Raw genomic sequence first — 26,197 nt, 5'->3', positions numbered from 1 at the left:
TGTCTCTGTGTGTCTCTGTGTGTCTCCCTGTGTCTCCCTGTGTCTCTGTGTGTCTCTGTGTGTCTCTGTGTGTCTCTGTGTGTCTCTGTGTGTCTCCCTGTGTCTCTGTGTGTCTCTGTGTGTCTCCCTGTGTCTCTGTGTCTCCCTGTGTCTCTGTGTGTCTCTGTGTGTCTGTGTGTGTCTCCCTGTGTCTCTGTGTGACTCTGTGTGTCTCCCTGTGTCTCCCTGTGTCTCTGTGTGTCTCTGTGTCTCCCTGTGTCTCTGTTTGTCTCTGTGTCTCCCTGTGTCTCTGTGTCTCCCTGTGTCTCCCTGTGTCTCTGTGTCTCTGTGTGTCTCCCTGTGTCTCTGTGTGTCTCTGTGTGTCTGTGTGTCTCCCTGTGTCTCCCTGTGTCTCTGTGTGTCTCCCTGTGTCTCCCTGTGTCTCCCTGTGTCTCCCTGTCTCCCTGTGTCTCCCTGTGTCTCCCTCGGTGAGACATCTTGTCTCTGTGTCTCTGTGCCTCCCTGTGTCTCCCTGTGTCTCCCTGTGTCTCTGTGTGCCTGTGTGTGTCTCTCTGTGTCTCCCTGTGTCTTTGTGTGTCTCTGTGTGTGTCTGTGTGTCTCCCTGTGTCTCTCTGTGTCCCTGTGTGTCTCCCTGTGTCTCCCTGTGTGTCTCTGTGTGTCTCTGTGTGTCTCTGTGTGTCTCCCTCGGTGAGACATCTTGTCTCTGTGTCTCTGTCTGTGTCTCTGTGTGTGTCTGTGTGTCTCTCTGTGTGTCTCTGTGTCCCTGTGTGTCTCTGTGTCTCCCTGTGTGTCTCTGTGTCTCCCTGTGTGTCTCTGTGTGTCTCTGTGTGTGTCTCTGTGTGTCTCCCTGTGTCTCTGTGTCTCTGTGTCTCTGTGTCTCCCTGTGTCTCTGTGTGTCTCCCTGTGTCTCTGTGTGTCTCCCTGTGTCTCTGTGTGTCTCTGTGTGTCTCCCTGTGTCCCTGTGTCTCTGTGTCTCTGTGAGTCTCCCTGTGTGTCTGTGTGTCTGTGTGTGTCTCTGTGTGTCTCTGTGTGTCTCTGTGTCTCTGTGTGTCTCTGTGTCTCCCTGTGTCCCTGTGTCTCTGTGTGTCTCTGTGTCTCCCTGTGTCCCTGTGTCTCTGTGTGTCTCTGTGTGTCTCCCTGTGTCTCTGTGTGTCTCTGTGTGTCTCTGTGTGTCTCTGTGTCTCTGTGTGTCTCTGTGTCTCCCTGTGTCTCTGTGTCTCCCTGTGTCTCCCTGTGTCTCTGTGTGTCTCTGTGTGTCTCTGTGTGTCTCTGTGTCTCCCTGTGTCTCTGTGTGTCCCTGTGTCTCCCTGTGTCTCTGTGTGTCTCTGTGTGTCTCCCTGTGTCTGTGTGTCTCCTTGTGTCTCTGTGTGTCTCTGTGTCTCTGTGTGTGTCTCTGTGTGTCTCCCTGTGTGTCTCTGTGTGTCTCTGTGTCTCTGTGGGTCTCTGTGTGTGTCTCTGTGTGTGTCTCTGTGTGTCTCTGTGTGTCTCCCTGTGTCTCCCTGTGTCTCTGTGTGTCTCTGTGTGTCTCTGTGTCTCTGTGTGTCTCTGTGTGTGTCTCTGTGTGTCTCTGTGTGTCTCCCTGTGTCTCTCTGTGTCTGTGTGTGTCTCCCTGTGTCTCCCTGTGTCTCCCTGTGTGTCTCCCTGTGTCTCTGTGTGTCTCCCTGTGTCTCTGTGTGTCTCCCTGTGTCTCTGTGTGTCTCCCTGTGTCTCTGTGTGTCTCCCTGTGTCTCTGTGTGTCTCCCTGTGTCTCCCTGTGTCTCTGTGTGTCTCTGTGTCTCTGTGTGTCTCTGTGTGTCTCTGTGTCTCTGTGTGTCTCTGTGTGTGTCTCTGTGTGTCTCTGTGTGTCTCCCTGTGTCTCTCTGTGTCTGTGTGTGTCTCTGTGTGTCTCCCTGTGTCTCTGTGTGTCTCTGAGTGTCTCTGTGTGTCTCTGTGTGTCTCTCTGTGTCTCCCTGTGTCTCTGTGTATCCCTGTGTCTCCCTGTGTCTCTGTGTGTCTCTGTGTGTCTCTGTGTGTCTCTGTGTCTCTGTGTGTCTCCCTGTGTCTCCCTGTGTGTCTCTGTGTCTGTGTGTGTCTCCCTGTGTCTCTGTGTCTCTGTGTCTCTGTAGTCTCTGTGTGTCTCCCTGTGTCTCTGTGTGTCTCTGTGTGTCTCCCTGTGTCTCTGTGTGTCTCCCTGTGTCTCCCTGTGTCTCTGTGTCTCTGTGTGTCTCTCTGTGTCTCTGTGTGTCTCTGAGTGTCTCTGTGTTTCTCCCTGTGTCTCTGTGTGTCTCCCTGTGTCTATGTGTGTCTCCCTGTGTCTCCCTGTGTCTCCCTGTGTCTCTGTGTCTCCCTGTGTCTCTATGTGTCTCTATGTGTCTCTGTGTGTCTCCCTGTGTCTCCCTGTGTCTCTGTGTGTCTCCCTGTGTCTCTGTGTGTCTCCCTGTGTCTCCCATGTCTCTGTCTGTGTGTGTGTCTCTGATGTGTCTCCCTGTGTCTCTGTGTCTCCCTGTGTCTTTGTGTGTCTCCCTGTGTCTCTGTGTGTCTCCCTGTGTCTCCCTGTGTCTCCCTGTGTCTTTGTGTGTCTCCCTGTGTCTCTGTGTGTCTCTGTGTGTCTCCCTGTGTCTCCCTCGGTAAGACATCTTGTCCCTGTGTCTCCCTGACTGTGTGACTGTGTAGACCCAGAGAGTGAGCCCTGCTTTGGAGACCGAGTGAGTGTGTGTGTAACTGTGTGACTGTGTAACTGACTGTGTGTGTAACTGTGTGTGTGTGTAACTGTGTAACTGTGTATGTGTGTAACTGTGTAACTGTGTGTGTAACTGTGTATGTAACTTTGTAACTGTGTAACTGTGTGTATCACTGTGTAACTGACTGTGTAACTGTGTAGACCCAGAGAGTGAGCCCTGCTTTGGAGACCGAGTGAGTGTGTAACTGTGTGTGTGACTGTGTATCACTGTGTAACTGACTGTGTGTAACTGTGTGTGTAACTGTGTGTATGACTGTAGACCCAGAGAGTGAGCCCTGCTTTGGAGACCGAGTGAGTGTGTGTGTGTAACTGTGTATCACTGTGTATCACTGTGTGTAACTGACTGACTGTGTGTAACTGTGTATCACTGTGTGTAACTGTGTGTGTGTAACTGTGTAACTGACTGTGTGTAACTAACTGTGTGTAACTGTGTGTGTGTGTAACTGTGTGACTGTGTAGACCCAGAGAGTGAGCCCTGCTTTGGAGACCGAGTGAGTGTGTGTGTAACTGTGTGTGTAACTGTGTGTAACTGTGTATCACTGTGTAACTGTGTGTAACTGTATAACTGTGTGTGTGTAACTGTGTATCACTGTGTGTGTATAACTGTGTGTAACTGTGTGTGTGTGTTTAACTGTGTGTGTGTAACTGTGTATCACTGTGTAACTGTGTAACTGACTGTGTAACTGTGTAACTGTGTGTAACTGTGTGTGTGTAACTGTGTAACTGTGTATCACTGTGTGTAACTGTGTATCACTGTGTAACTGTGTATCACTGTGTAACTGTGTGTGTGTAACTGTGTAACTCTGTATAACTGTGTTACTGTGTAGACCCAGAGAGTGAGCCCTGCTTTGGAGACCGAGTGAGTGTGTAACTGTGTGTATGTAACTCTGTGTAACTGTGTATGTGTGTAACTGTGTAACTGTGTGTGTAACTGTGTGTATTTAACTTTGTAACTGTGTAACTGTGTATCACTGTGTAACTGACTGTGTGACTGTGTAGACCCAGAGAGTGAGCCCTGCTTTGGAGACCGAGTGAGTGTGTATGTAACTGTGTAACTGTGTATCACTGTGTAACTGTGTGTGTGTAACTGTGTATTACTGTGTAACTGACTGTGTGTGTAACTGTGTGTGTAACTGTGTATCACTGTGTAACTGACTGTGTGTGTATCTGTGTGTTACTGTGTGTATTACTGTAGACCCAGAGAGTGAGCCCTGCTTTGGAGACCGAGTGAGTGTGTATGTAACTGTGTATCTCTGTGTAACTGACTGTGTGTGTATCTGTGTGTTACTGTGTATGACTGTAGACCCTGAGAGTGAGCCCTGCTTTGGAGACCGAGTGAGTGTGTCACTGTAACTGTGTAACTGTGTATCACTGTGTAACTGTGTGACTGTGTAACTGTGTAACTGTGTGTAACTGTGTGTGTGTAACTGTGTAACTGTGTGTTACTGTGTAACTGTGTGTAACTGTGTGTGACTGTGTAACTGTGTGTGTGTGTGTGTAACTGACTGTGTGTATAACTGTGTAACTGTGTGTGTGTAACTGTGTAACTGTGTGTGTGTAACTGTGTATCACTGTGTATCACTGTGTTACTGTGTGTATGACTGTAGACCCAGAGAGTGAGCCATGCTTTGGAGACCGAGTGAGTGAGTGTGTAACTGTGTAACTAACTGTGTAACTGTGTATCACTGTGTGTATCACTGTATAACTGTTTGACTGTAGACCCTGAGAGTGAGCCCTGCTTTGGAGACCGAGTGAGTGTGTAACTGTGTGTGTGTGTAACTGTGTGTGTAACTGACTGTGTGTGTGTAACTGTGTGTCTGTGTAGACCCTGAGAGTGAGCCCTGCTTTGGAGACCGAGTGAGTGTGTAACTGTGTAACTGTGTATCACTGTGTGTGTGTAACTGTGTGTAACTGTGTATCACTGTGTGTGTGTAACTGTGTGTAACTGTGTATCACTGTGTGTGTGTAACTGTGTGTAACTGTGTATCACTGTGTGTGTGTAACTGTGTGTAACTGTGTATCAATGTGTGTGTGTAACTGTGTGTTACTGTGTGTAACTGTGTGTGTGTGTAACTGTGTGTAACTGTGTAACTGTGTATCACTGTGTGTGTGTAACTGTGTAACTGTGTATCAATGTGTGTGTGTAACTGTGTGTTACTGTGTGTAACTGTGTGTGTGTATCACTGTGTGTTTGACTGTAGACCCAGAGAGTGAGCCCTGCTTTGGAGACCGAGTGAGTGAGTGTATCACTGTGTAACTGTGTATCACTGTGTAACTGACTGTGTGACTGTGTTAGTGTATGACTGTAGACCCTGAGAGTGAGCCCTGCTTTGGAGACCGAGTGAGTGTGTAACTGTGTATCACTGTGTAACTGACTGTGTGTGTAACTGTGTGTTACTGTGTAACTGTGTAGACCCAGAGAGTGAGCCCTGCTTTGGAGACCGAGTGAGTGTGTCACTGTGTAACTGTGTAACTGACTGTGTGTGTTACTGTGTGTAACTGTGTAGACCCAGAGAGTGAGCCTGCTTTGGAGACCGAGTGAGTGTGTGTGTAACTGTGTGTCTGTGTATCACTGTGTATCACTGTGTAACTGTGTGTGTGTAACTGTGTGTAACTGTGTGTCTGTGTAGACCCTGAGAGTGAGCCCTGCTTTGGAGACCGAGTGAGTGTGTATGTAACTGTGTATCACTGTGTAACTGACTGTGTGTATCACTGTGTAACTGTGTTTGACTGTAGACCCTGAGAGTGAGCCCTGCTTTGGAGACCGAGTGAGTGTGTCACTGTGTAACTGTGTATCACTGTGTAACTGTGTGTGTGTAACTGTGTGTGTTACTGTGTGTCTGTGTAGACCCAGAGAGTGAGCCCTGCTTTGGAGACCGAGTGAGTGTGTGTGTAACTGTGTGTGTGTGTAACTGTGTATAACTGTGTGTAACTGTGTGTATCACTGTGTAACTGTGTGTGTTACTGTGTGTGTCTGTGTAGACCCTGAGAGTGAGCCCTGCTTTGGAGACCGAGTGAGTGTGTAACTGTGTGTAACTGTGTAACTGTGTATGTGTGTAACTGTGTAACTGTGTATCACTGTGTAACTGTGTATCACTGTGTAACTGTGTGTGTGTAACTGTGTAACTCTGTATAACTGTGTTACTGTGTAGACCCAGAGAGTGAGCCCTGCTTTGGAGACCGAGTGAGTGAGTGTCTAACTGTGTGTATGTAACTCTGTGTAACTGTGTGTGTGTGTAACTGTGTAACTGTGTATGTGTGTAACTGTGTAACTGTGTGTGTAACTGTGTGTATGTAACTGTGTAACTGTGTATCACTGTGTATCACTGTGTAACTGTGTATTACTGTGTAACTGACTGTGTGTGTAACTGTGTGTGTAACTGTGTATCACTGTGTAACTGACTGTGTGTGTATCTGTGTGTGTAACTGTGTATCACTGTGTAACTGACTGTGTGTGTATCTGTGTGTTACTGTGTATGACTGTAGACCCAGAGAGTGAGCCCTGCTTTGGAGACCGAGTGAGTGTGTATGTAACTGTGTAACTGTGTATCACTGTGTATCACTGTGTAACTGTGTGACTGTGTAACTGTGTAACTGTGTGTGTGTAACTGTGTAACTGTGTGTTACTGTGTAACTGTGTGTAACTGTGTGTGACTGTGTAACTGTGTGTGTGTGTGTGTAACTGACTGTGTGTATAACTGTGTAACTGTGTAACTGTGTGTGTAACTGTGTGTGTGTAACTGTGTATCACTGTGTATCACTGTGTAACTGTGTGTTACTGTGTAACTGTGTATCACTGTGTAACTGTGTGTATGACTGTAGACCCTGAGAGTGAGCCCTGCTTTGGAGACCGAGTGAGTGTGACTGTGTATCACTGTGTGACTGTGTGTGTATCTGTGTGTAACTGTGTGTAACTGTGTAACTGACTGTGTAACTGACTGTGTGTGTAACTGTGTGACTGTGTAGACCCTGAGAGTGAGCCCTGCTTTGGAGACCGAGTGAGTGTGTGTGTAACTGTGTGTGTATCACTGTGCAACTGTGTATCACTGTGTAACTGTGTAGACCCTGAGAGTGAGCCCTGCTTTGGAGACCGAGTGAGTGTGTGTGTAACTGTGTGTGTGTGTAACTGTGTGTGTGTGTGTAACTGACTGTGTGTGTGTAACTGTGTGTGTGTAACTGTGTGTTTGACTGTAGACCCAGAGAGTGAGCCCTGCTTTGGAGACCGAGTGAGTGTGACTGTGTATCACTGTGTAACTGTGTGTGTGTAACTGTGTAACTGTGTGTATCACTGTGTAACTGTGTGTATGTAACTGTGTGTAACTGTGTGTGTATCACTGTGTATGACTGTAGACCCAGAGAGTGAGCCCTGCTTTGGAGACCGAGTGAGTGTGTGTGTAACTGTGTATCACTGTGTTACTGTGTGTTTGACTGTAGACCCTGAGAGTGAGCCCTGCTTTGGAGACCGAGTGAGTGTGTATGTAACTGTGTGTTACTGTGTAACTGTGTGTGTGTAACTGTGTATCACTGTGTAACTGTGTGTAACTGTGTGTAACTGTGTAGACCCAGAGAGTGAGCCCTGCTTTGGAGACCGAGTGAGTGTGTGTGTAACTGTGTGTGTATCACTGTGTGACTGTGTAACTGTGTGACTGTAGACCCAGAGAATGAGCCCTGCTTTGGAGACCGAGTGAGTGTGTAACTGTGTAACTGTGTGACTGTGTGTGTAACTGTGTATCACTGTGTGTGTATGACTGTAGACCCTGAGAGTGAGCCCTGCTTTGGAGACCGAGTGAGTGTGTGTGTAACTCTGTGTGTATCACTGTGTTACTGTGTAACTGTGTGTGTGTAACTGTGTAACTCTGTATAACTGTGTGTCTGTGTAGACCCTGAGAGTGAGCCCTGCTTTGGAGACCGAGTGAGTGTGACTGTGTATCACTGTGTAACTGTGTGTGTGTAACTGTGTAACTGACTGTGTGTGTTACTGTGTAACTGTGTAGACCCTGAGAGTGAGCCCTGCTTTGGAGACCGAGTGAGTGTGTGTGTAACTGTGTATCACTGTGTAACTGTGTATCACTGTGTAACTGTGTATCACTGTGTGTATCACTGTGTAACTGTGTTTGACTGTAGACCCAGAGAGTGAGCCCTGCTTTGGAGACCGAGTGAGTCGCCTTCTGCTCGACTCTGTGCTGGGCTACGACGATTTGCTGATGGGGAGCGTCAAGACTCTGGCTGAGGCCGAGCACAACAAGGGTAGAGACACTCAGAGACACACGGAGACACTCAGAGACACACACACAGAGACACAGAGACACTCAGAGACACACAGACACAGAGACACACAGAGACACACAGAGACACACAGAGAGACATAGAGACACTCACAGAGAGACTCACAGAGACACACAGAGACACACACACAGAGACACACAGAGACACACAGAGACACACACAGAGACACACGGAGACACACAGAGGCACACAGAGACACACAGAGACACAGAGACACGGAGACACAGAGACTCACAGAGACACACAGAGACACATAGACACGGAGACACAGAGACAGAGGAACTCAGAGACACTCGCAGAGACACATACAGAGACACACAGAGACACACAGAGACACACAGAGACACATACAGAGACACACAGAGACACACATAGAGACACACAGAGATACACACACACATAGAGACACAGAGACACTCAGAGACACACACACAGAGACACACAGAGACACACAGAGAGACACTCAGAGACACACACACAGAGACATAGACACGGAGACACGGAGACACACAGAGACACTCAGAGACACACACACGGAGACATACACAGACACACAGAGACACACAGACACACACAGAGACACGGAGACACACAGAGACACACAGAGACACAGAGACACACAGAGACACACACACACACACACAGAGACGCTCGTAGAGACACAGAGACACACAGAGACACACAGAGACACTCAGAGACACACACAGAGACACACAGAGACACACAGAGACACACAGAGACACACACAGAGACACTCATAGAGACACACAGAGACACTCATAGAGACACACACAGAGACACACACAGAGACACACACAGAGACACACACAGAGACACACACAGAGACACACACAGAGACACAGAGACACACAGATACAGAGACACGGAGACGCAGAGAGAGACACACAGAGACACACAGAGACACACACAGAGACACACAGAGACACACAGAGAGACACACACAGAGAGACACTCAGAGACACTCACAGAGACACACAGAGAGACACAGAGACACACAGAGACACACAGAGACACACAGAGACACACACAGAGACACACAGAGACACACAGAGAGACACACAGAGAGACACACAGAGAGACACACAGAGACACACACAGCGACACACACAGAGATACTCACAGAGACACGCAGAGACACTCACAGAGACACAGAGACACACACAGAGACACACACACAGACACACAGAGACACACAGAGACACTCAGAGACACACATAGAGTCACTCACAGAGACACTCACAGAGACACGCAGAGACACTCACAGAGACACGCAGAGACATTCACAGAGACACACACAGAGACACACACAGAGACACACATAGAGACACACAGATACACACAGAGACACTCATAGAGACACACCGAGAGACAGAGACACACAGAGACACACACAGAGACACTCACAGAGACACACACAGAGACACTCACAGAGACACACACAGAGACACTCATAGAGACAACACAGAGACACGGAGACACACGGAGACACGGAGATGCAGAGAGAGACACAGAGAGACACACACAGAGACACTCACAGAGACACTCACAGAGACACTCACAGAGACACTCACAGAGACACTCACAGAGACAGAGAGCGACACAGAGAGATGGGTGAGTGGGTGAGTGGGTGAGTGGGTGGGTGTGTGGGTGGGTGAGTGGGTGGGTGGGTGGGTGAGTGGTTGGGTGGGTGGGTGAGTGGCTGGGTGGGTGAGTGGCTGGCTGGATGAGTAGGTGAGTGAGTGAGTGGGTTGGTGGGTGAGTCGGTGGGTGAGTAGGTGGGTAAGTGGGTGGGTGGGTGAGTGGGTGGGTGGGTGGGTGAGTGGGTGGGTGGGTGAGTGGGTGGGTGGGTGGGTGAGTGGGTGGTTGGGTGGGTGAGTAGGTGGGTGGGTGAGTTGGTGAGTAGGTGAGTGCCACAGGCTAGAGAAGAGATGGAGTGATGTGGTACAGGAGGACGTGAAGGACGCTCGTGAAGGACGCTACTGGGCAGTGCCAGGCTAGGTGCACCTTGAGGCTACTGGGCGATTGGAGGCAGTCGCCTTCCAACAACAACGGAGGGTGGAGGAGCGACGCTCACAACAACGAGCGGAGCGCCGGGTGGCTAAAGCACAGCAGGTTGGCACAGTAGGGGGCACAGGTGGTGCATCAGCCAGTCATCTCAGTCAGTCGACCCGTGGCACCTGCTGGGTCTGCCCCGTGACCTCCTGCCAGCGGGCGTTCGACACTTCACGTGGCCTCAGGGTGCACATAGCCTGGCACAAGCATCGTGGTGACGTCACCGCCACTTAGTGGCGAATGGCGGTTGTTGTTGTCTGTGTGTGTCTGTGTGTGTGTGTCTGTGTGTGTGACTGTGTGACTGTGAGGGAGGGTGGCGTTTGTGCACAGACTGCCCTATATGACATCATAACAACAGTCTGGACCACTGGACGGGTTCCGCAGGATTGGAAGGATGCCCTGGTGGTCCCCCTTTTTAAGAAGGGGGACCGCACAGACTGTAACAACTACAGGGGCATCTCACTCCTCAGTGTGCCGGGAAAGGTCCTGGCAAGGATTATTCAGCATCGCCTTGCCAGGCACGCTGAGGAGAGGCTTGCGGAGCCCCAATGCGGTTTCAGGAAAGGGCGGTCCTGCACAGATGCCATATTTTCTGTCCGTCTCCTACAGCAGAGGTGTAGGGAATTCCAACAAGACCTACATCTCTGCTTTATTGACCTGGTCAAGGCCTATGATACCATCAGTAGGCCTGGGCTCTGGGTCGTTCTTCGTGCTTTTGGAGTACCTGACCCTCTGCTCACGATCATTAAGGACCTTCATGATGGTGAGCGGGCCCGGGTAAAACTACGTGGCCGGGAGTCAGAGCCATTCCCTGTACACCTTGGGGTGCGACAGGGATGTCCTCTGGCTCCCACATTATTTAACATCTATTTTGACCACGTAGTTCGTGAAGCCTTCAATTGCTGTACCGGGGGAATCTCCATATGGTACAGATATAATGGGAGGCTAATCGATGCCCGGGTGCGGTCAAGGGATGGCTCCCTATTGCTCAACCACGTTATGTATGCTGATGACTTGGTAATAGCTGCTCAGTCAGAGGAGGAGTTGGAGACGCTGCTGCTGAGACTGGAGCGTGCCACTAAGAGGTGGGGCCTTACCATCAGCCCCACCAAAACTAAGCACCTGCCTGGGTGTTTTGTACCATCGGACACTCCACCCCCACAACTCCCAATCGGTGATGGGGCAGTTGTGGAGAGAGTGGAGAGTTTCCCATACCTGGGCAGTGTGCTTATGACTGGCTCCAGTTTAACAGCAGAGGTCTCACTCCGAATCAGTCGAGCGGCAATATCTTTTCATCGGTTGCGTAACGCTGTGTGGAAGCTACCTGGTCTGTCGCTCCGCACTAAGCTTCAGGTCTTCTCGGCCACGGTCATTCCCTCCCTTCTCTACGCTTGCGAAACGTGGACCCCCCTAATGGAACATCTTCGCCGGTTAGAAACATTTAGGCTGACCTGCCTACGATCCATCCTGGGTTTAACCAGACTGGATTGTGTGAGGAGCTCACAAATCCTTGAAAGATCTGGGCAGGGTCCCATCGGTGAGCTCCTCCGGCAGGCAAGGCTGCGATGGCTGGGTCATGTAGCCCGCATGCCCAGCCACCGCATGCCGAAACAGCTTTTGTTTGGCCGGATTGAGGGGGCTAAGCGGGCGTGGCACGGGCTAGAAAAGAGATGGAGTGATGTGGTACAGGAGGACGTGGAGCTGAGTGGACTTGCCGATGACTGGTACCAGCGGTGTCAAGATCGGCCTCTGTGGAGGAGGCTCGTGAAGGATGCTACTGGGCAGTTGGAGGCAGTCGCCCTCCAACAACAACGGAGGGCGGAGGAGCGACGCTCACAACAGCGAGCGGAGCGCCGGGTGGCTAAAGCACAGCAGGTTGGCACAGTAGGGGGCACAGGTGGTGCATCAGTCAGTCATCTCAGTCAGTCGACCCGTGGCACCTGGGTCTGCCCCGTGACCTCCTGCCAGCGGGCGTTCGACACTTCACGTGGCCTCAGGGTGCACATAGCCTGGCACAAGCGTCGTGGTGACGTCACCGCCACTTAGTGGCGAATGGCGGTTGTTGTTGTTGTTGTTGTTGTGTGACTGTGTGTAGGGTTTCTACGTAACGTGATCACGGGAGAACATTATCGCTTTGTCTGTGTGTGTGTGTGTGTCTGTGTGTGACTGACTGTGTGTGTGACTGACTGTGTATCTGTGTGTGTGTGACTGTGTGTGACTGTGTGTGTGTGTGACTGTGTGTGTGTAGGGTTTCTACGTAATGTCATCACGGGAGAACATTATCACTTTGTCTCTCTGTGTGTGTGTGTGACTGTGTGTGTAACTGTGTGTGTGTGCGTGACTGTGTGTGTGTGTGACTGTGTGTGTGACTGTGTGACTGTGTGTGTAACTGACTATGTGTGTGACTGTGTGACTGTGTGTGTAACTGTGTGTGTGTCTGTGTGTGTGACTGTGTGTGACTGACTGTGTGTGTGACTGACTGTGTGTATGTGTGTCTGTGTGTGTGACTGTGTGTGTGTGACTGTGTGTGTGTGTGTGACTGTGTGTATGACTGTGTCTGTGTGTGTGACTGTGTGTGTGTGACTGTGTGTGTGTGTGTGTGAGACTGTGTGTATGACTGTGTCTGTGTGTGTGACTGTGTGTGACTGACTGTGTGTATGTGTGTCTGTGTGTGTGACTGTGTGTGTGTGACTGACTTTGTGTGTGTGTGTGACTGACTGTGTGTGTGTGTGACTGTGTGTGTGACTTTGTGTGTGTGACTGTGTATGACTGTGTGACTGTGTGTAGGGTTTCTACGTAACGTGATCACGGGAGAACATTATCGCTTTGTCTCTCTGTGTGTGTGTGACTGTGTGTGTCTGTGTGTGTGACTGTGTGTGTGTGTGACTGTAACTGTGTGTGTCTGTGTGTATGTGTGTGTAGGGTTTCTACGTAACGTGATCACCGGAGAACATTATTGCTTTGTCTCTCTGTGTGTGTGTGTGACTGTGTGTGTGTGTGACTGTGTGTGTGTGACTGACTGTGTGTGACTGTGTGTAGGGTTTCTACGTAACGTGATCACCGGAGAACATTATTGCTTTGTCTCTCTGTGTGTGTGTGTGACTGTGTGTGTGTGTGACTGTGTGACTGTGTGTATGTGACTGTGTGTAGGGTTTCTACGTAACGTGATCACCGGAGAACATTATTGCTTTGTCTCTCTGTGTGTGTGTGTATCTGTGTGTGAGTGTGTGTGTGACTGTGTGTGACTGTGTGTGTGTGTCTGTGTGTGTGTGTAGGGTTTCTACGTAACGTGATCACGGGAGAACATTATCGCTTTGTCTCTCTGTGTGTGTGTGTGTGTGACTGTGTGTGTGTGACTGTGTGTGTGTGTGTGACTGTGTGTGTGTGTGACTGTGTGTGTGTCTGTGTGTGTGACTGTGTGTGTGTCTGTGTGTGTGACTGTGTGTGTGTGACTGTGTGTGTGTCTGTGTGAGTGTCTGTGTGTGTGTGTCTGTGTCTGTGTGTGTGACTGTGTGTGTGTGACTGTGTGTGTGTCTGTGTGAGTGTCTGTGTGTGTGTGTCTGTGTGTGTGTGTGACTGTGTGTCTGTGTGTGTGTGACTGTGTGTGTGTGTGACTGTGTGTGTGTGTGACTGTGTGTGTGTGTGTGTCTGTGTGTGTGTGACTGTGTGTGACTGACTGTGTGTGTGACTGTGTGTGTGTAGGGTTCCTACGTAACGTGATCACCGGAGAACATTATCGCTTTGTCTCTCTGTGGATGGCTCGAAGCTCCTACATCACGGCTGGGCTCATCATGGCCATATTTGTGAGTTTACTCAGTCACTCACTCAGTCAGTCAGTCACTCAGTCAGTCACTCAGTCACTCAGTCACTCACTCAGTCAGTCACTCACTCACTCACTCAGTCAGTCACTCAGTCAGTCACTCAGTCAGTCAGTCAGTCACTCAGTCACTCAGTCAGTCACTCAGTCACTCAGTCAGTCACTCAGTCACTCACTCAGTCAGTCACTCACTCGCTCAGTCACTCAGTCACACAGTCAGTCACTCAGTCACTCAGTCAGTCACTCAGTCACTCAGTCAGTCACTCAGTCAGTCAGTCACTCACTCAGTCACTCAGTCAGTCACTCAGTCACTCACTCAGTCAGTCACTCACTCGCTCAGTCACTCAGTCACACAGTCAGTCACTCCGTCAGTCAGTCACTCAGTCACTCAGTCACTCACTCAGTCAGTCACTCAGTCACTCAGTCACTCAGTCAGTCACTCAGTCAGTCGCTCAGTCACTCAGTCAGTCACTCAGTCACTCAGTCAGTCACTCAGTCACTCAGTCACTCACTCAGTCAGTCACTCACTCAGTCAGTCACTCACTCAGTCACTCAGTCAGTCGCTCAGTCACTCAGTCAGTCACTCAGTCACTCAGTCAGTCACTCAGTCAGTCACTCAGTCACTCACTCAGTCACTCACTCAGTCAGTCACTCAGTCAGTCAGTCACTCACTCAGTCACTCTGTCAGTCAGTCACTCACTCAGTCACTCACTCAGTCAGTCACTCAGTCAGTCAGTCAGTCACTCACTCAGTCACTCCGTCAGTCAGTCACTCAGTCAGTCAGTCACTCACTCAGTCACTCAGTCACACAGTCAGTCACTCAGTCAGTCACTCAGTCAGTCACTCAGTCAGTCACTCAGTCAGTCACTCAGTCAGTCACTCAGTCAGTCACTCAGTCAGTCACTCTGTCAGTCACTCAGTCAGTCACTCTGTCAGTCACTCACTCAGTCAGTCACTCAGTCAGTCACTCACTCAGTCACTCAGTCAGTCACACACTCACACACTCACTCAGTCAGTCAGTCACTCACTCAGTCACTCAGTCACTCACTCAGTCAGTCACTCACTCAGTCACTCAGTCAGTCACTCAGTCACTCAGTCAGTCACTCACTCACAAACTCAGTCACTCAGTCACTCACTCAGTCAGTCGCTCAGTCACTCACTCAGTCACTCAGTCACACAATCAGTTACTCACTCAGTCACTCACTCAGCCACTCAGTCACTCACTCAGTCACACAATCAGTCAAACAGTTACTCACTCAGTCACTCACTCAGTCACTCAGTCACTCACTCAGTCACTCACTCAGTCACTCACTCAGTCACTCACTCAGTCAATCAGTCACTCACTCAGTCACTCACTCAGTCACTCACTCAGTCACTCAGTCACACACTCAGTCACTCACTCACTCATTCACTCACTCAGTCACTCAATCAGTCAGTCACTCACTCAGTCACTCAGTCACACACTCAGTCACTCACTCAGTCACTTGCTCAGTCACTCACTCACTCAGTCACTCAGTCACTCAGTCACACAGTCACTCACTCACTCAGTCACTCAGTCACTCAGTCACACAGTCAGTCACACACTCAGTCACTCAGTCACACACTCAGTCACTCAGTCACTCACACACTCAGTCACTTAGTCACTCACTCAGTCACTCACTCACTGTGTCTGTGTATGTGTAGACTGTGTGTGTGGCTGTTTGTGTCTGTGTTTGGTTGTGTATATGTGTGTCTGTGTGTATGTATGTCTGTGTGTGTCTGTGTGTCTGTGTGTGTCTATGTGTATGTATGTGTGTGTCTGTGTGTCTGTGTGTGTCTATGTGTATGTATGTGTGTGTCTGTGTGTCTATGTGTATGGCTGTGTGTCTGTGTGTGTGTCTATGTATGTGTGTCTGTGTGTGTGTATATATGTGACTGTGTGTGACTGTGTGTGTCTGTGTGTGTGTATATACGTGACTGTGTGTCTGTGTGTGTGTATATATGTGACTGTGTGTGTGTCTGTGTGTGTGTGTGTATATACGTGACTGTGTGTGTCTGTGTGTGTGTATATATGTGACTGTGTGTGTGTCTATGTGTGTGTATATATGTGACTGTGTGTGTGTCTGTGTGTGTGTATATATGTGACTGTGTGTGACTGTGTGTGTGTCTGTGTGTGTGTATATACGTGACTGTGTGTGTCTGTGTCTGTGTATATATGTGACTGTGTGTGACTGTGTGTGTGTCTGTGTGTGTCTATGTGTGTGTATATATGTGACTGTGTGTGTGACTGTGTGTGTGTCTGTGTGTGTATATACTTGACTGTGTGTGTGTGTGTCTGTGTGTGTGTATATACGTGACTGTGTGTGTCTGTGTGTGTGTATATATGTGACTGTGTGTGTGTCTGTGTGTGTGTATATATGTGACTGTGTGTGACTGTGTGTGTGTCTGTGTGTGTGTATATACGTGACTGTGTGTGTCTGTGTCTGTGTATATATGTGACTGTGTGTGACTGTGTGTGTGTCTGTGTGTGTCTGTGTGTGTGTATATATGTGACTGTGTGTGTGACTGTGTGTGTCTGTGTGTGTGTGTATATACGTGACTGTGTGTGTCTGTGTGTGTGTATATATGTGACTGTGTGTGTGTCTGTGTGTGTGTATATATGTGACTGTGTGTGACTGTGTGTGTGTCTGTGTGTGTGTATATACGTGACTGTGTGTGTCTGTGTCTGTGTATATATGTGACTGTGTGTGACTGTGTGTGTGTCTGTGTGTGTCTGTGTGTGTATATATGTGACTGTGTGTGTGACTGTGTGTGTGTCTGTGTGTGTGTGTATATACGTGACTGTGTGTGTCTGTGTGTGTGTATATATGTGACTGTGTGTGTGTCTGTGTGTGTGTATATATGTGACTGTGTGTGACTGTGTGTGTGTCTGTGTGTGTGTATATACGTGACTGTGTGTGTCTGTGTCTGTGTATATATGTGACTGTGTGTGACTGTGTGTGTGTCTGTGTGTGTCTGTGTGTGTGTATATATGTGACTGTGTGTGTGACTGTGTGTGTCTGTGTGTGTGTGTATATACGTGACTGTGTGTGTCTGTGTGTGTGTATATATGTGACTGTGTGTGTGTCTGTGTGTGTGTATATATGTGACTGTGTGTGACTGTGTGTGTGTCTGTGTGTGTGTATATACGTGACTGTGTGTGTCTGTGTGTGTGTATATATGTGACTGTGTGTGTGTCTGTGTGTGTCTGTGTGTGACTGTGTGTGTGTCTGTGTGTGTGTATATACATGACTGTGTGTGACTGTGTGTGTGTGTATATATGTGACTGTGTCTGTGTGTGTGTCTGTGTGTGTGTAGACTCTGTCTGTGTGTGTGTATATACGTGACTGTGTGTGTCTGTGTGTGTGTAGACTCTGTCTGTGTGTGTGTGTATATACGTGACTGTGTGTGTCTGTGTGTGTGTAGACTCTGTCTGTGTGTGTGTGTATATACGTGACTGTGTGTGTCTGTGTGTGTAGACTCTGTCTGTGTGTGTGTGTATATACGTGACTGTGTGTGTCTGTGTGTGTGTAGACTCTGTCTGTGTGTGTGTGTATATACGTGACTGTGTGTGTCTGTGTGTGTAGACTCTGTCTGTGTGTGTGTGTATATACGTGACTGTGTGTGTCTGTGTGTGTAGACTCTGTCTGTGTGTGTGTGTATATACGTGACTGTGTGTGTCTGTGTGTGTGTAGACTCTGTCTGTGTGTGTGTGTATATACGTGACTGTGTGTGTCTGTGTGTGTGTAGACTCTGTCTGTGTGTGTGTGTATATACGTGACTGTGTGTGTCTGTGTGTGTGTAGACTCTGTCTGTGTGTGTGTGTATATACGTGACTGTGTGTGTCTGTGTGTGTGTAGACTCTGTCTGTGTGTGTGTGTATATACGTGACTGTGTGTGTCTGTGTGTGTAGACTCTGTCTGTGTGTGTGTGTATATACGTGACTGTGTGTGTCTGTGTGTGTGTAGACTCTGTCTGTGTGTGTGTGTATATACGTGACTGTGTGTGTCTGTGTGTGTGTAGACTCTGTCTGTGTGTGTGTGTATATACGTGACTGTGTGTGTCTGTGTGTGTGTAGACTCTGTCTGTGTGTGTGTGTATATACGTGACTGTGTGTGTCTGTGTGTGTAGACTCTGTCTGTGTGTGTGTGTATATACGTGACTGTGTGTGTCTGTGTGTGTGTAGACTCTGTCTGTGTGTGTGTGTATATACGTGACTGTGTGTGTCTGTGTGTGTGTAGACTCTGTCTGTGTGTGTGTGTATATACGTGACTGTGTGTGTCTGTGTGTGTGTAGACTCTGTCTGTGTGTGTGTGTATATACGTGACTGTGTGTGTCTGTGTGTGTAGACTCTGTCTGTGTGTGTGTGTATATACGTGACTGTGTGTGTCTGTGTGTGTAGACTCTGTCTGTGTGTGTGTGTATATACGTGACTGTGTGTGTCTGTGTGTGTGTAGACTCTGTCTGTGTGTGTGTGTATATACGTGACTGTGTGTGTCTGTGTGTGTGTAGACTCTGTCTGTGTGTGTGTGTATATACGTGACTGTGTGTGTCTGTGTGTGTGTAGACTCTGTCTGTGTGTGTGTGTATATACGTGACTGTGTGTGTCTGTGTGTGTGTAGACTCTGTCTGTGTGTGTGTGTATATACGTGACTGTGTGTGTCTGTGTGTGTGTAGACTCTGTCTGTGTGTGTGTGTATATACGTGACTGTGTGTGTCTGTGTGTGTGTAGACTCTGTGTGTGTGTATATACGTGACTGTGTGTGTGTCTGTGTGTGTGTAGACTCTGTCTGTGTGTGTGTGTATATACGTGACTGTGTGTGTCTGTGTGTGTGTAGACTCTGTCTGTGTGTGTGTGTATATACGTGACTGTGTGTGTCTGTGTGTGTGTAGACTCTGTGTGTGTGTATATACGTGACTGTGTGTGTGTCTGTGTGTTTGTGTAGACTCTGTCTGTGTCGATGCTTCTGCGCTACTCCCACCACCAGATCTTCGTCTTCATCGGTAAGAGAACCACACAGACACACACACACAGACACACTCACTCACACACAGACACACACACACAGACACACACACAGACACACACACAGACACTCACACACACACACTCACACACACACACAGACACACACAGACACACACACAGACACTCACACACAGACACACACACACACACACAGACACTCACACACAGACACAGACACACTCACTCACACACAGACACACACACACAGACACTCACACAGACACACACACAGACACTCACACAAACACTCACACAGACACTGACACACAGACACACACACACACAGACACACACACAGACACTCACACACAGACACACACACACACACAGACACTCACACACAGACACACACACAGACACACAGACACACACACACACACAGACACACACACACACACACACAGACACACACACACAGACACACGCAGACACACACGCAGACACAGACACACACACACAGACACACTCACAGACACACACACACACAGACACACTCACACAGACACACACACAGACACACTCACACAGACACACTCACACAGACACACACACAGACACACACACGCAGACACACAAGCAGACACACACACGCAGACACACAAGCAGACACACACACAGACACACACACAGACACACACAGACACACAGACACACACACAGACACACAGACACACACACAGACACACACAGACACACACACACAGACACACACACACAGACACACACAGACACACACAGACACACACACAGACACACTCACACAGACACACACACACACAGACACACACACAGACACACACACGCAGACACACACGCAGACACACACACAGACACACTCACACAGACACACACACAGACACACACAGACACTCACACAGACACACAGACACACACACAGACACACACACGCAGACACACAGACACACACAGACACACACAGACACACTGTGTGTGTGAGGTGCTCGCTAACAGCACTTGCCCCTACAGTCTGTTAAGGCTATACGGGGGATGGTATTTGTTGTGTGTGGTAGTGATGGTACTTGTGCTGTGTGGTAGTGATGGTACTTGTACTGTGGTAGTGATGGTACTTGTTGTGTGTGGTAGTGATGGTACTTGTACTGTGTGTGTGGTAGTGATGGTACTTGTACTGTGTGTGGTAGTGATGGTACTTGTACTGTGTGGTAGTGATGGTACTTGTACTGTGTGGTAGTGATGGTACTTGTACTGTGGTAGTGATGGTACTTGTACTGTGGTAGTGATGGTACTTGTACTGTGTGTGTGGTAGTGATGGTACTTGTACTGTGTGTGGTAGTGATGGTACTTGTACTGTGTGGTAGTGATGGTACTTGTACTGTGTGGTAGTGATGGTACTTGTACTGTGGTAGTGATGGTACTTGTACTGTGTGGTAGTGATGGTACTTGTACTGTGTGTGGTAGTGATGGTACTTGTACTGTGTGTGTGGTAGTGATGGTACTTGTACTGTGTGGTAGTGATGGTACTTGTACTGTGTGGTAGTGATGGTACTTGTACTGTGGTAGTGATGGTACTTGTACTGTGGTAGTGATGGTACTTGTACTGTGTGGTAGTGATGGTACTTGTACTGTGTGGTAGTGATGGTACTTGTACTGTGTGGTAGTGATGGTACTTGTACTGTGGTAGTGATGGTACTTGTACTGTGTGTGTGGTAGTGATGGTACTTGTACTGTGTGTGAGGTAGTGATGGTACTTGTGCTGTGTGGTAGTGATGGTACTTGTACTGTGGTAGTGATGGTACTTGTACTGTGTGGTAGTGATGGTACTTGTACTGTGTGTGGTAGTGATGGTACTTGTACTGTGTGGTAGTGATGGTACTTGTACTGTGTGTGTGGTAGTGATGGTACTTGTACTGTGTGTGGTAGTGATGGTACTTGTACTGTGTGGTAGTGATGGTACTTGTACTGTGTGTGTGGTAGTGATGGTACTTGTTGTGTGTGGTAGTGATGGTACTTGTACTGTGGTAGTGATGGTACTTGTACTGTGTGGTAGTGATGGTACTTGTACTGTGTGGTAGTGATGGTACTTGTACTGTGTGGTAGTGATGGTACTTGTACTGTGTGGTAGTGATGGTACTTGTGCTGTGTGGTAGTGATGGTACTTGTACTGTGTGTGGTAGTGATGGTACTTGTACTGTGTGTGTGGTAGTGATGGTATTTGTTGTGTGTGGTAGTGATGGTACTTGTACTGTGGTAGTGATGGTACTTGTACTGTGTGGTAGTGATGGTACTTGTACTGTGTGGTAGTGATGGTACTTGTACTGTGTGGTAGTGATGGTACTTGTACTGTGTGGTAGTGATGGTACTTGTGCTGTGTGGTAGTGATGGTACTTGTACTGTGTGTGGTAGTGATGGTACTTGTACTGTGTGGTAGTGATGGTACTTGTACTGTGGTAGTGATGGTACTTGTACTGTGTGGTAGTGATGGTACTTGTACTGTGTGTGAGGTAGTGATGGTACTTGTGCTGTGTGGTAGTGATGGTACTTGTACTGTGGTAGTGATGGTGCTTGTACTGTGTGGTAGTGATGGTACTTGTACTGTGTGGTAGTGATGGTACTTGTACTGTGTGGTAGTGATGGTACTTGTACTGTGTGGTAGTGATGGTACTTGTGCTGTGTGGTAGTGATGGTACTTGTACTGTGTGGTAGTGATGGTACTTGTACTGTGGTAGTGATGGTACTTGTACTGTGTGTGTGGTAGTGATGGTACTTGTACTGTGTGTGAGGTAGTGATGGTACTTGTGCTGTGTGGTAGTGATGGTACTTGTACTGTGGTAGTGATGGTACTTGTACTGTGGTAGTGATGGTACTTGTACTGTGTGGTAGTGATGGTACTTGTACTGTGTGTGTGGTAGTGATGGTACCTGTACTGTGGTAGTGATGGTACTTGTACTGTGTGGTAGTGATGGTACTTGTACTGTGTGTGTGGTAGTGATGGTACTTGTACTGTGGTAGTGATGGTACTTGTACTGTGTGGTAGTGATGGTACTTGTACTGTGTGTGTGGTAGTGATGGTACCTGTACTGTGGTAGTGATGGTACTTGTACTGTGTGTGGTAGTGATGGTACTTGTACTGTGTGGTAGTGATGGTACTTGTACTGTGGTGGTGATGGTACTTGTACTGTGTGTGTGGTAGTGATGGTACTTGTACTGTGTGGTAGTGATGGTACTTGTACTGTGGTAGTGATGGTACTTGTACTGTGTGGTAGTGATGGTACTTGTACTGTGTGTGTGGTAGTGATGGTATTTGTTGTGTGTGGTAGTGATGGTACTTGTACTGTGGTAGTGATGGTACTTGTACTGTGTGGTAGTGATGGTACTTGTACTGTGTGGTAGTGATGGTACTTGTGCTGTGTGGTAGTGATGGTACTTGTACTGTGTGGTAGTGATGGTACTTGTACTGTGGTAGTGATGGTACTTGTACTGTGTGGTAGTGATGGTACTTGTACTGTGTGTGTGGTAGTGATGGTACTTGTACTGTGTGTGAGGTAGTGATGGTACTTGTGCTGTGTGGTAGTGATGGTACTTGTACTGTGGTAGTGATGGTACTTGTACTGTGGTAGTGATGGTACTTGTACTGTGTGGTAGTGATGGTACTTGTACTGTGTGTGTGGTAGTGATGGTACCTGTACTGTGGTAGTGATGGTACTTGTACTGTGTGGTAGTGATGGTACTTGTACTGTGTGTGTGGTAGTGATGGTACTTGTACTGTGGTAGTGATGGTACTTGTACTGTGTGGTAGTGATGGTACTTGTACTGTGTGTGTGGTAGTGATGGTACCTGTACTGTGGTAGTGATGGTACTTGTACTGTGTGTGGTAGTGATGGTACTTGTACTGTGTGGTAGTGATGGTACTTGTACTGTGGTGGTGATGGTACTTGTACTGTGGTAGTGATGGTACTTGTACTGTGTGGTAGTGATGGTACTTGTACTGTGTGTGTGGTAGTGATGGTACTTGTACTGTGGTAGTGATGGTACTTGTACTGTGTGGTAGTGATGGTACTTGTACTGTGTGGTAGTGATGGTACTTGTACTGTGGTAGTGATGGTACTTGTACTGTGTGGTAGTGATGGTACTTGTACTGTGTGGTAGTGATGGTACTTGTACTGTGGTAGTGATGGTACTTGTACTGTGTGGTAGTGATGGTACTTGTACTGTGTGTGTGGTAGTGATGGTACTTGTACTGTGGTAGTGATGGTACTTGTACTGTGTGGTAGTGATGGTACTTGTACTGTGTGGTAGTGATGGTACTTGTACTGTGTGGTAGTGATGGTACTTGTACTGTGTGGTAGTGATGGTACTTGTGCTGTGTGGTAGTGATGGTACTTGTACTGTGTGTGGTAGTGATGGTACTTGTACTGTGTGGTAGTGATGGTACTTGTACTGTGGTAGTGATGGTACTTGTACTGTGTGGTAGTGATGGTACTTGTACTGTGTGTGAGGTAGTGATGGTACTTGTGCTGTGTGGTAGTGATGGTACTTGTACTGTGGTAGTGATGGTGCTTGTACTGTGGTAGTGATGGTACTTGTACTGTGTGTGTGGTAGTGATGGTACTTGTACTGTGTGTGAGGTAGTGATGGTACTTGTGCTGTGTGGTAGTGATGGTACTTGTACTGTGGTAGTGATGGTGCTTGTACTGTGTGGTAGTGATGGTACTTGTGCTGTGTGGTAGTGATGGTACTTGTGCTGTGTGTGTGGTAGTGGATCTGCTACAGATGCTGGAAATGAATTTGAGTATCGCCTTTCCTGCCGCTCCTCTGCTCACCGTCATCCTCGCCCTCGTTGGTACTCAGACACAGTCAGACAGTCACACACAGTCACACACAGTCACACTCACACACACAGTCACACACACAGTCACTCACACACACACTCACACACACACTCACACACACTCACACAGTCACACACACTCACACACACACTCACACACACACTCACACACACTCACAAACACACTCACACACACAACACACACACTCACAAACACACTCACACACACACTCACACACACAACACACACACTCACACACACTCACACACACACACTCACACACACTCACACACACACTCACACACTCACTACACACTCACTACACACACACAGACACACACACTCATACGCTCACACACACAGTCACTCACACAGTCACTCACACACACACAGTGACACTCACACACACATACAGTGACACACTCACACACACACACACAGTGACACACTCACACACACACACACTCAACACACACACTCACACACTCACTCACACACTCACACCACACTCACACACACACACTCACACACACACACTCACACACACACACTCACACACACACACTCACACACACACACACACACACTCACACACAGTCACACACACACTCACAGACACTCAAACACACAGTCACACACAGTCACACACACACACTACACACACTCACACACACAGTCACACACACACACAGTCACACACAGTCACACACTCACACACAGTCACACACACTCACACACACACAGACACTCAAACACACACACAGACACTCAAACACACACACACACAGTCACACACAGTCACACACACAGTCAGTCACACACAGTCACACAGTCACACACACACAGTCACACACAGTCAGTCACATACAGTCACACAGTCAGTCACACAGTCAGTCACACACACAGTCACACACACAGTCACACACACACTCACAGTCACACACAGACACAGTCACACACAGACACAGACACTCAAACACTCACACTCTCACACACACACACACACTCACACACCACACACACACACACACACACACACACACTCACACACACACACACACTCACCACACACACTCACACACACACACTCACACACACTCACACACACACACCTCACACACACACTCACACACTCACTCACACACTCACACACACTCACAACACTCACACACACACACTCACACACACACACTCACACACACACACTCACACACACACTCACACACACTCACACACACTCACACACACACTCACACACACACACTCACACACACACTCACTCACACACTCACACACACTCACACACACTCACACACACTCACACACACATCACACACACACTCACACACACACTCACACACACACTCACACACACTCACACACACTCAACACACTCACTACACACTCACACACACTCCCAACACCTCACACACACACACTCACACACACACACTCACACACACTCACACACACTCACACACACACACTCACACACTCACACACTCACACACACACCACACTCACACACACTCACTCACTCACTCACACACTCACACACACTCACACACACTCACACACACACTCACACACACACACTCACACACCACTCACACACTCACACACACACTCACACACACTCACACACACACACTCACACACTCACACTCACACACACACTCACACACACTCACACACACTCACACACACTCACACACACACTCACACACACACTCACACACACTCACACACACTCACACACACTCACACACACACTCACACACACACTCACACACACACTCACACTCACACTCACACACACACTCACACACACTCACACACTCACACTCACACACACACACACACACACACTCACACACACTCACACACACTCACACACACTCACACACACACTCACACACACACTCACACACACACTCACACACACTCACACACACACACTCACACACACTCACACACACTCACACACACTCACACACACACACTCACACACACACACTCACACACACACACTCACACACACTCACACACACTCACACACACTCACACACACACACACACTCACACACACACACACTCACACACACTCACACACACTCACACACACTCACACACACACTCACACACACACTCACACACACACTCACACACACTCACACACACACACTCACACACACTCACACACACTCACACACACTCACACACACACACTCACACACACACACTCACACACACACCACACTCACACACACTCACACACACTCACACACACACACTCACACACACACACACACTCACACTCACACACTCACTCACTCACTCACACACACTCACACACACTCACACACACTCACACACACACTCACACACACACACTCACACACACACTCACCTCACACACTCACACACACACTCACACACACTCACAC

The 26,197-nt window shown here is 48.5% G+C and overlaps 1 protein-coding gene and 1 long non-coding RNA gene across 2 annotated transcripts in view; one reads left to right on the top strand and one right to left on the bottom strand.

Moving 5' to 3' along the window:
• Window positions 1-18,921, top strand: part of LOC142923883 (uncharacterized) — a 43,571-nt gene extending 24,650 nt beyond the window's left edge. The window contains exons 6-9 of the mRNA XM_076064864.1: window positions 7,844-7,966; window positions 13,781-13,881; window positions 17,232-17,244; window positions 18,902-18,921. Of these exons, the coding sequence (XP_075920979.1) occupies window positions 7,844-7,966; window positions 13,781-13,881; window positions 17,232-17,244; window positions 18,902-18,921 (257 nt within the window). The remainder of the gene's footprint in view (window positions 1-7,843; window positions 7,967-13,780; window positions 13,882-17,231; window positions 17,245-18,901) is intronic.
• A 2,426-nt stretch (window positions 18,922-21,347) lies between these two features.
• LOC142923882 (uncharacterized) lies at window positions 21,348-22,142 on the bottom strand. The gene is made up of 3 exons (XR_012940929.1): window positions 22,069-22,142; window positions 21,888-21,993; window positions 21,348-21,839 (listed from the first exon to the last, which is right to left on the bottom strand). It is a non-coding gene; the product is annotated as an uncharacterized LOC142923882 (long non-coding RNA).
• Between the last annotated feature and the right edge of the window lie 4,055 nt (window positions 22,143-26,197).

The sequence above is a fragment of the Petromyzon marinus genome, unplaced genomic scaffold, assembly GCF_048934315.1.
Source record: "Petromyzon marinus isolate PM22_M1 ecotype Great Lakes invasive population unplaced genomic scaffold, UKy_Petmar_22M1.pri1.0 PM_Scaffold_83, whole genome shotgun sequence".
Lineage (NCBI taxonomy): Eukaryota > Metazoa > Chordata > Hyperoartia > Petromyzontiformes > Petromyzontidae > Petromyzon > Petromyzon marinus.
Note: the sequence above shows the minus strand (reverse complement) of the source record. Positions and strands in the feature narration are given on the sequence as shown.